General features: G+C 41.7%; 1 protein-coding gene across 3 annotated transcripts in view; it reads right to left on the minus strand.

Annotated features, from left to right (window-relative positions):
* Positions 1 to 10,853, minus strand: part of LOC115073740 (mitochondrial glutamate carrier 1-like) — a 34,811-nt gene extending 23,958 nt beyond the window's left edge. The window contains exons 1-3 of one of the 3 annotated variants that reach the window (XM_029572438.1): positions 10,713 to 10,853; positions 3,865 to 3,904; positions 1,058 to 1,165 (exon numbers count right to left, since the gene is read on the minus strand). In XM_029572438.1, the coding sequence (XP_029428298.1) occupies positions 1,058 to 1,077 (20 nt within the window). In that variant the 5' untranslated portion in view covers positions 1,078 to 1,165; positions 3,865 to 3,904; positions 10,713 to 10,853. Of the gene's footprint in view, positions 1 to 1,057; positions 1,166 to 3,851; positions 3,905 to 10,712 lie in introns of all 3 variants that reach the window. The other 2 variants (XM_029572439.1, XM_029572440.1) reach the window with 2 other exon arrangements.
* Between the last annotated feature and the right edge of the window lie 428 nt (positions 10,854 to 11,281).

Below are 11,281 nucleotides of genomic sequence, written 5' to 3' on the forward strand. Positions count from 1 at the left end.
ACAGGAGCTGCAGAGACCTTGCCGCGATAAGCATGCGCGAGCCGAGCCGCAGGCCGACCCTCATGGCAGGCCGGCGATCGCGGCGAAAAACGGGCGGGAAACGCCGCGAAACAAAAAAATTTCAAAGTCGGCGACCTCCATACTGCTACCGGCGCCCCCCCCCCCCCCGAAACGGAGTGGAGACGCGAGGAAACAGAGAGCCGGCACAACAAAAACAAAAAACCCCCCTTTTTTTTTTTTTTTTTTTTTTACACAGCTTGCAGCTGTCCTTGGTTCTGGAGCCCTTTTCCTGCAGGGGTGAGTGAACCGGGCTCCCCGGTGTCACCCCTGACGCTGCCACTAGCTCAGCCGGGTCCTCGACCCTGGCAGCGGCCTCAACCGGGGGAGGGTAGTCCCCTCAGGACCTCTCAACCCCCCTGGGAGGCAGGGCACCCAACTAAGAATTAAAAACAAAACCCAATTTAGTATACAAACTATTAGGCCTAACAAAACTAGCCCAAAAAACCAAACCTGACTAACCACCAGAATCAGGTCAGGCAGGGCTGTGACTGGACCTGCACCATCTACTGGAGACAGAGTAAGACTGAGGGGCTGTGACTGGCACAGGAGCATATATGGCTCCGCCCACAAGTTTTAGTCTGTCTCCATCTACTGGTGCGGAGTCACAACCCAGGTGTCCTGGACTGATCCTGGTACGTACAGGGAACAGAAATTTTAGTAATAGCTTTTACTCGGATTTAAAATGTTAACATGTCTCACATTCCAGTCCAATTGCATATAAATAATTTGAAAAAAACACAACCAAAAACTCTTCAAACTTTAAATTATATTACGTGAGCTGTGTACCATTATGGGCTAGGAAGAATACCAATTACTAGATGACTGTTTTAAAATTTAACCTATACCAAGCAATCAATAAACCAATTCCATACCCAGAATAACCCACACTTTTACACAACACTGTGTGTGATGAATATTTTGTAGTGCCTGCAGATCTGGGTAGTTTAAGAAACCAAAATTTTCAGGTTAGAGACATTACAGCTTGCCCAACACATACCTCATTTGTTTCTCAGCCATTTTTTCTTAAAAGTAAAAAAAACTCTCAAACTATTTTGGTCACTGAAGGGTTGAGTTGGTTCCTTGAACAGCAGATCCCAACTGGGCACTGCAAAAGCAAACCAGAAGTTTTAAAATTCACCAGCTGCTCGGCTATAAATAAAGCAGAGCTTTTCCCATGTCAGAAAGTATTTCAGGCTCTGCTCTCCTATAACCAAGGGGCAGCAGGCCAAAACACCTCAGCACACATACAACTTCCTTCTTCGCTAATGGTGACGAGAAGAGTTTAGTACAAAGTATGGATTTTTGCAGTACATAGTCATGAACTTCAATTTTGAGGAAATGCATGCAATAAAATGTGGATTTTCCTATAGAATACAAAATGCATTTTCATTTTATGTAAGAAAAAAACTAAAGATAATACTGTAATGAGCAATGAAATCCAAGACTTCTGGCACAAAATGTAATCCAATACCAATGGGGTCAACAAAATGGCCCAACATTATTAAAGGGTGGAGATCCAGATTCAGTTCCCAGAACTGGCTCCTATTACTCAGGTCAGCAAGGGCTGGGGATACAGTGGGAGCAGTTAACAGCCCCTGGGAGGCATTCCCACCCACAGCTCAATCCTTATACCTATTGGCTGGTGCTGCTCAGCAAGAAGTAAGATAGACAGGAGGAGAGGATTATGAATGGGGAGCAGTAAAGAGAGGACTTTGAGCACTACTGCCAAAGCTGGGGCAGATTCCAATTGGACTGGAAACTCAAGGTGTAGGAGAGAGGGTAAAAATATTTAGGGAAGGACTGGAATGCTCCGCGTTCTATTATCTTTCACCTAGATATCCTGATCACAAGTATCCAGAATGAAAGTAGATACAATTAGTTGAAGCCCCATAACACTGTTAACATTAGCTAGCTGTTCCATGCTAGGAGGCAAAAATGTAAAGCAGAAAGATTTTTAAAGCTGCACTGAATGTGTTATTCCTTTCTTATTTCCGATACATTTTTAAGTACTTGCACAACAGGAAGTGTCCCCCTTTTGTTTTCTAATACAGCGCATAAGCAGTTAAAGCTTTAAAACCAGCCTCATTTTAAGTACTCACTTTAGCAAGTAACCTATGTCCCTCAATGAACAATTACACTATAAGCTCATCAGGACCTTAGAGCCAAGAGTGGTCCACCAGACAATAGTGAATTTGGCACATCAAAGGAAAGCTCTACCATACATTTCTGCCCTCTGATTATTCCTACTGTCTACTTGTTGACAAAGGCTGGGCTCCACACATGGCCAGATAAAAGGAGTTTGCTCATCCTTTGTATTAAGAATGAATTCCAGAACCCAAACTAAGGCTAATTATAAAAAGGCACACACTGCATTACAATGAAGCCTTGAACAGGTCTGGCTTATCCTAGCTAGCCACTGATGGAACACTCCCAACACAGCACCGACACATAACACATGGAAATTTACTGATATATTTGCTGTTCTTTGCACTATAAACAAGTCAAATCAGAACATTTATTTTTGTGACAACTCTGGATCCTTTCTGCAACTATGGATTAGGACAGTGGCTCTCAACCCAGTCCTCGGGACACACCTACCAGTCTGGTTGTCAGGAAATGAAAAATGAATAAGCATGAGATAGATTTGCATGCAAATCTGTCTGCAAGTCTCAAGCATATTAATTGTAGACATCCTGAAAACCAGTCTGGTTGGTGTTTCCCCAAGGACTGGGTTAAGAACCACTGATAGGGTATTGTGTACTGAGTTTTTAGGTAAGAAAATCACAAATGGGAGATCATCTGAATTTACTCTTCTCAGTGAACAGTTTTAGCTTTCTGGTCTATGCAATGCACCAGTGATAGTGAAAACCCTGTTATGCATCTTGGGCAGTTTTATTTTTTTAGGGATTTTAACAATAGAGGACATTTCTTGAGGAAAGTTTCCTCCCAATTTCAATGGAATGTGGTAAATAACTACTGAAAAAAGGCACTTTGCTCACTGCCTGTGATCTTGGCTCTCTTCAGGCAAATGGTATTGGAATCCCCAGATATGGGACCTGGTCCATACAAATGGAGAAAGTGTTTCTAATGTCGAGGCAGTCTCCTGAACGCCAGTAATCAGATGATAGGGTTCAGTATAACAGCAGAGGCAGGTCACACCAAGGTCAGAGTCCTGGCCTTCAAGAATACAGACTGATGAAATAGTGGGAAGGAGAGGAAAGTTCATTAATGACACAATAGGAAGATGGGAAGGGAGGGGGAAATTTCTGAACTGTGGCCTAAACTAAAAGAAGTCATTGTATCTGAGGAAAATAAATAAAAAGAAAGACAATAGAGATGGTGACTTTTTTCTAAAAAGAAATAGCTTATGTAGGTGTAATCCATAGCAGGTCACACAATGGAGAAGGAGATTATTCAAACACTAGATTATTTATGGTTTTTCAAAGCAGAGCATCAGTGCTGGAATCTACTGAAACTGGTGAAATAACAAATGTAATCCCTACAGACTTAACATTTAAACAAGTTTGGCACTGCAGTAGATGCTGTGATTCGCACAGGGTTTTTCACATTTTGCAACCATGGGAAGAGTGCTTGTCCCACAGATCTTGAATGGGTCTGAACACCCAACTCAAGGTCCACCAACTTAACAGAGCTACTCCTTCCAATACACCTGACCTACATGTAACAGCAGATTCTTCCCACTAGAAGAAACCAAAGCATTATCACACACATTTCCTCATGATCAAGAGCACATAAATTCAGAGTCAGGATTAATACAATGAGTCACTTGCTTGGATACTTTACCAATGACTTTCTGGATTATTGGGTAGTTAATGCCCAGACCCTGTTAAAAAAAAAAAGAAAAGAAAAATTAAGATATGGAGTAATTTCATATGAAGTATCTGGTTTAAAAGAGAAATTCACATTTCAAATCACACCAGCAGGTATCTCTAGCACCAATACAGCTGTAGCTTAACATATATAACATAGTCCTGTCAGCAGAAAAAGACCAAATGGTCCATCCAGCAAGCTTCCCAAGGCAGAACTTAAATTACAGGAGCAACCAATAACCATAAATACAGCCAACCCAATTAACTGGAAAACTATTCATACATTTGTCCTGTGATTGGGCATTCTTTTTACGTGCTGAAGAGTTGTGAGCAAGTGAGGGAATATGCAGTTAACATTTTAGTAATTTGAAGCAATTAACCCAGCTTATATGTACCAACTTGAGTTTGTGGGATTCTGTGACTGTTTTCTGTTGCCTATTTCCTATGTTTGGAACACCCCAAGTCAGCCTGCTGAACAAAAGTCAAAGTTTAGATAAGCCTAGGTCAGCAAATTGATCTCTGTTCTATAGAAGTCAGCTCCCTTGCATATTTACTTTTTCTATCAGTGGAGAAATCTGCAGTGCACTCTTTTGTGGACTGTGGCTTAGGCTCTTTGAAGTCCGTGCTTCTTGGGAGTGAAGCCTAGAGGCTACAAACAAGGAAAACCAGGGTTCACATCCCACTAGCACTCTTGTGACCTTGGCAAGTCACTTTACCCTCCATTACCTCAGATACAAAATGAAATTGTAAATATTTCCTTATCCTCAGAGGGCTTATATTACCTGAATGTAACCTGCTTTCAAGCGTCAGAACGTGGAATATATAATAAAAAAAGTTGTTCATTCTCCAAAAAGCTATTTATTAAATAAAATGCAGACCAAGAGAATGGGGCTCCAAATTCAAAAATATATAAGAATGTTTTACATTGTACTTCCTACTGATTGTCATTTTCAGATTAAGAATCATTTGGTGGAATCCCTCCTTGTTTTGAAGACAATTTGTATGAATCAGTAATGGTGTGCCTTAAATATTACATACTAGACTTGTGGTTATGCACCACTATTGAGAAGAAGCTGCATGCAGAAAAGCTCTGAGAGGGCATATTCAATTCTAATATTTAGAAACCCCTAAACGAGTTGTTTTACAATCTGAATGTAAATTCTTAGCACTGAGATCAACTATAGCAGTGTTGACATTTGGAATTTCGATGAAATCCACAAGATTAGCTAAAGAAAAATCGAAGATCTCAGTTTGGCAGCTGAGCTCGAGAAAAAGCATTACTGACGTAAAATGTTCTATTCTGAGAAATTTCTAAAGCTAGTTTCTGCAAATCTGGAAGATCCAAATTGCAATCACTGGATGAAATTAAAGAGGATATGGAAAAACACACTGAATCTCTTGCAGACATTGAAAATCCAGTGTCGGCACAGGAAATTACATCAGATCAGCTTGTGACACAGTTAGCCAACTTGAAAAAAGATAATGCAATTCTATATGATCAGACTAGACATAATTTAAGGATTATTTGACTGCCAGAACAGCTCAAAGAGAAAGAACTTGTACAACTCATAAGTCAGGCTTCCTGAAATGTTGGGCCTTTCAATCAATGGTTACCAAGCCAGTGGTAGTGGAAGAAATTCATAGAATTGGCCCTATGAGAGAAAATATGCAATGTCCTAGACCAGTCATCGAACGAATACTTAATTTTGCAGACAAGGTCAGGATAATGCAAGCTTTTAAAAAACGGATAGGAGTCTTTGAATATGGCGGTCAGAAACCGATTCTAATGACTTTTCTCAAAAAGTATCAAAAGCTCACCGGTAAATGTTGCCTATGTGTTCCGAATTAAATTGGCGAGGTCTTCAATTTTCATTTCTTTTCCCAGCTACTATTAAAGTTTTCAATGGTAATGAAACTGTACAGCTAAAAACAAAATAAGGTACAAAAATATATAACACTAGAAAATGATCCTTGGTGCTACTGTAATTTTTCCATAAAAGCATATTAAGTTGGGTCGAACAGAACCTCTCTTTATTTTTCTTTTTATCTTTGGAGAATTATATTGTGGCTCATCCCAATCACAGCTGATAAACTAGACCACCAGTATGCTGAACTATGATGCACCTTTAATAAGACAGACATGTAGGCTATGCCAATGATGGAGAACACTTTTTTTTGTTTTGTTTTGTTTCCTGTGTTTTGAGAAGTCTGTCAAATTAGCTGTCGAGAGGGCATATTTGATGATTATTTTAATGTTCCTTAAAGGGGTTTCATGAGGGTAAACAGTGGAGTGCCTCAGGGATCTATACTTAGATCGGTGCTTTTCAATATTTATAAATGACTGGAAAGGAATACGATGAGTGAGATAATCAAATTTGCAGATGATACAAAATTATTCAGAGTAGTTAAATGACAAGTGGATTGTGATAAATTGCAGGAAGACCTTGTGAGACTGGAAGATTAGGCATCCAAATGGCAGAATACATTTACGGGTAGATTTTATAAATCTACGCCCGCGCGTACTTTTGTTCGCATCAGGAGCAAACAAAAGAACGCGGGATTTTATAAGATACGCGCGTAGCCGCGCGTATCTTATAAAATCCGGAGTCGGGGCGCGCGCAAGGTGGTGCACATGGCGCGCGCCGAGCCCTGTGCGCGCTGCCCATTCCCTCAGAGGCCGCTCCAAAATCGGAGTGCCCTCGGAGGGAACTTCATCCCCCCCCCCCGCACCTTCCCCTCCCTATCTAAACCCCCTCCACCTGTGTTTTAAAAAAGTTACGCCTGCCAGAAGCAGGTGAAACTCGCACACGCCAGCGGGCTGCTGGCGTGCAATTCCCCGGCCCAGGACCCGTTTTGGAAGCTTCGGCCACACCCCCAAAATGCCCCCGACACGCCCCCAACATGCCCCAAATGTCACGTTGGCCCCAACACGCCCCCCCGAGCCTATGCAAAATAGGCTTGGTGCGCGCAGGGGGTACTTCGGCCAGATTTTTGGGGGGGTATACGCATGTCTTACACGCATATCCCTTTGAAAATCTGGCCCTTAATGTGGACAAGTGCAAGGTGTTGCATATAGGGAAAAATAACCCATAGTGTAGCTATACGATGTTGGGTTCTATATTACGAGCTACCACCCAGGAAAAAGATCTAGGCATCATAGTGGATAACACACTGAAATCGTCAGCTCATTGTGTTGCAGCAGTCAAAAAAGCAAACAGAATGTTAGGAATTATTAGGAAGGGAATGGTGAATAAAACGGAAAATGTGAATGCCTTTATTGCTCCATGGTGAGACCACACCTTGAGTACCGATTACAATTCTGGTCACCGCATCTCAAAAACAATATAGTTGCAGTGAAGACGGTATAGAGAAGAGTGACCAAAATGATAAAGGGGATGTAACAGCTCCCCTATGAAGAAAGGATTGGAGAAGAGACGGCAGAGGGGGGCATGATAGAGGTCTTTAAAATCATGAGAGGTCTACAACGAGTAGATGTGAATTGGTTATTTACTCTTTTAGATAATAGAAGAATTAGAGGGAACTCCATGTAGTTAGCAAGTAGCACATTTAAAACTAATCAGAGAAAGTTCTTTTTCACTCACACAATTAAGCTCTGGAATTTGTTGCTAGAGGATGTGGTTAGTGCAGTTAGTATAGCTGGGTTTAAAATAGGTTCTTGGAGGAGAGGTCCATTGACTGCTATTGATCGGGCTGACTTATTAGCCACTGCTGTTGCTGGTAGCGGTAGTATGGGACCTACTTAGTGTTTGGGTACTTGCCAGGTACTTGTAGCCTAGATTGGGCTTGATGGACCCTTGGTCTGACCCAGTATGGCAATTTCTTATGTTCTTAGTGTGTGAATGTTTGTCTGTCCTGTGTATTATTCACTGCTAAGAGCAGTTTTGGGTGGTAAACAAAAATAAAGTTAATGTTCTGGCTGTTATTTTGGTGAATATTGATTTAAGTTATTTTGAAAGATTATGTTCTGTAGATTGCCATAATAAAGATATGATGCAAAAAATAGTTACATATTGGAAGAATAGCTGTTCTACTGAGCACAGCACTAGATTTCATGTTTCACAACACTGCTGTTGGCACTAATTTTTATATTGCCATCTCAAGCACGTTTCTGCTTTGGCAGTTTGTTTCCAGCCCCAGTAATCTACAAGAAGAATGGATCAGCCTGGTGAAGGAAAAGCTTGTTCATATCAGATATTTTATTCTCAGGACATACAATTTTTCAAGCAAATTAGTGGCTGCATTTTCTGTAGCAGTTTCAATCCACGAACACAATTTTTATGCCACTGCTGCTCCACCTCTGCTACAGAGAGAAATACAGCAGGGCCACCAGATAAGGGCAGTCAGTCTGTGTCACTGGAACAAAATGTTGCTGCATGCTATCTAACCACAGCAATGAAATGAAATACAAATCAACTTCCTGACTGAAAAATGAAACCATCTCAGCTACCAAAGGACCAAAAAAAAAAAGAGTCATCACTGAGATCTTAATATTTCGTAACAGAAATATGTGAACTCCCAAGTCTTTTTAGCTATCAAGGTAATCTTAGGTGGGAGAATTATACACTATGCAGCTGTCTTATCCAAGGGTCCAGCTTATGCTCAGAACTGCTAATTTTCAGGTGTTTTAGCTCTCTCAACCTTCATGGTTTACAGAACTAATCAACACAGAAATAAGGATTCTGGGAGAAGACTAGGCACTAGAGTCAATTTCTTATAAGTAAAAAACAGTTGATGCCACAAAGTTAACATGACAAACTAAATAAACAAGGCTTGAAGGCACTTTTTTTGTACCTTTATATTTATTACATTTTAACATTCATACAAAGCAAATACATCCTTATATATATGAAACACATAGGGATCTACAATTAAAAAAAAAAAAAAAAAAATTAGCATCCCTAAAATCTCTGGAAGAATACCTTCGAGAGGAAGCAGAAAATTTCAGGAGTAAAACATAAAAAGTCAAAGAAACAGCATAACATGATATGAAGGCACTCCTTCCTAAAATAAAGAGGTCGTACGTTCTTATTTATTGGACTAAATAAATGTGTTATTAACTCTGCACTGGGGTGGATGACCTGAATGTTAGCAGGGCCAAATTCCCCCATTCATATAGAAACAGAAAAAACACACAAATTAATTTAAAACAATACACCAAAAGATACAGGTCACCATCATTAGACCACAGTTTGGATGTATAAGCAATTTTTAGCCCTCCAGATCTTACAATTTTAACAGTTTTGAAATTGTCCTCACATTTCAGAAGTCAAAAGATTAAGACCACCAAATTTTAAAGATGACAGACGGCAAATATGTCCAAGCTCTTAATTTTGTAGGGATCTAGATTTTAAGAGTACTAGATACCTACAGTGGATTTTTAGATGCGTGGAACTACACATGTACAAACAACCACAAAAATAAAGTACATTGTAGGGGTGTGAATTAAGATGCATATTTTTGGGAAATGTATGACATAGGCATGCAATAAAAGACATCTTAGTGGGATGCTGATCTTAATATCCCCCCCAACATTTTATTTTGTTTAAATGTATGTGCATATATTTATCTACATAATCTGCTTTTCAATCTCATTATACAGAAGCTCCTTAAGGCCATTTCCAGGGGGACTTTCGAGTATGTGCACACCTTCGCAGACACGGTACATTTTCACTGAGGTCCCTAAGACTTCTTTTGGAGGTCATACCTCCAAAAGGAATCAAGTGGGGAAGACTATAAAAGGGCTACAAAATAAATAAATACAACTATTTTGAGTTTGCACCACAAACCCTACTGAATAAGAGTCAATGACCTAATATAATTGTATTTATTCAAAGTAAGGCTCAACAAGCTTTTAAATGGAAAGAAAGCTCTAGAGGAAGAGGTCAATGTATGAGGCTCAGAGGAGGTAGACTCGGGAATAATGTTAGAAAATATTTCACAGAAAAGGGTGTCGGCACGCCTCAACAGTTTCTCGGGAATTCAAGTCACAAAATTCAAGCGTCCATGATAACCACAAAAAGCCCCCCCAAAAAGTGCCAGGAAATGGAAGAGGATGAGATCAGCTGCTAGATAAGGTTTTGCCGAACCGCAGAAGCATTTCCCAATGGAAACTACCCCAAGGCTCCACCAGGGGGGTAACATGAAGAAGTCACTGCTCCAGTTCTTAACCCCCCCCCCCCCCCAACTCAGAGGAAAGATGAGTTAGAAATCAGACTAACACGTAACACGTGTTTAGTTCCCGTGAAAGCTTCGGGGTCATTATCTTCCACCATCAGCTCGGGCATCCACGTGGCAGGGACACATTGCTCCTACATACAAGTTGCAAAACGCTACCTTAGGGCACTTTAAAGTATAACAATAAAACTATAAGGATGATCCCTGCCCATTTCCGGCCCTCAACGAACTGGGGCAGCGGAATTTTCCATCGCTCCAGCCTGAAGAGGGTGGACCTAACACGTCTCTTCTCCCTTAGCCAATAGCATACGTTTCTCCTCTCCCCACATTGGCGGAGACATTCTTGATTGACAAACAGTTCGACCAATAGAATGAAAGAAACCGGCAGTCAGCCCACGACCAACTTCTAAAAAAAAAGTTTTAATTTCCCGAAAGACAGTGAAGACATTTCACCTCCACACGAATGTCACTAAAATTACACTGGGAAGGGGAAAAAAATTCCCGAACGAATTCAACCCATGGACATAACAGAAGATCCTAAACACTCTACGCCGGCAGGCGTTCAACCCTCCTTCCCAAAGTATAAAGCAGACAAAGCCTGAGAGTAAACAAATAGTTCAAACTTACTCAGAAACTACCGACGGATTAAAAAAAGCCTCCGGCTGACAGCTAAGAGCAAGTAACGGTCACCAGACCGCAGCGTTTCCTCATCCCCCACCCCAAAAATTAAAGGGACCTGTGATTGGGTGCCGCCAGCCAATGGGTGGAGGAGAAGGCAAGGGCGCGTGATCGGCGCGTGACAGTACTTCCCCCTCCCTCCGCTCCGCAGCTGAGAAGGGCGGAAGTGACGATGAGGGAGGTGGTTGTCGTAGTCCCTCCCTTCACGGAAGTTGGCCCCGACGCCTCGTCCTTCCGAGGCGGGAAGCTGCAGCCAGGCCCCTGGGGCGTGTGCTGTAAAGCTCCCCGCCGCAGGGCTCGGCTTTCAGGGGCTCTCTTTTCGCTGCAGGCGCGTCGGCCATTTTGTTTGCGTGGGCGGGAAGCCTGCGCTGGCCAGGGCTGTGACTTCTTCCACGTTAGCGGACCTCGGCTTGCCAACATTTCCACACTCTAGGACTGGACACTTGCGGTCCGGGGGTGGGGCGAAGAGAGATGATGTCCCTCATTTGTATAAATCTTAGATCCTGCCAGTGAACTGC

Source organism: Rhinatrema bivittatum, chromosome 12 (genome assembly GCF_901001135.1).
Source record: "Rhinatrema bivittatum chromosome 12, aRhiBiv1.1, whole genome shotgun sequence".
Classification (NCBI taxonomy): domain Eukaryota; kingdom Metazoa; phylum Chordata; class Amphibia; order Gymnophiona; family Rhinatrematidae; genus Rhinatrema; species Rhinatrema bivittatum.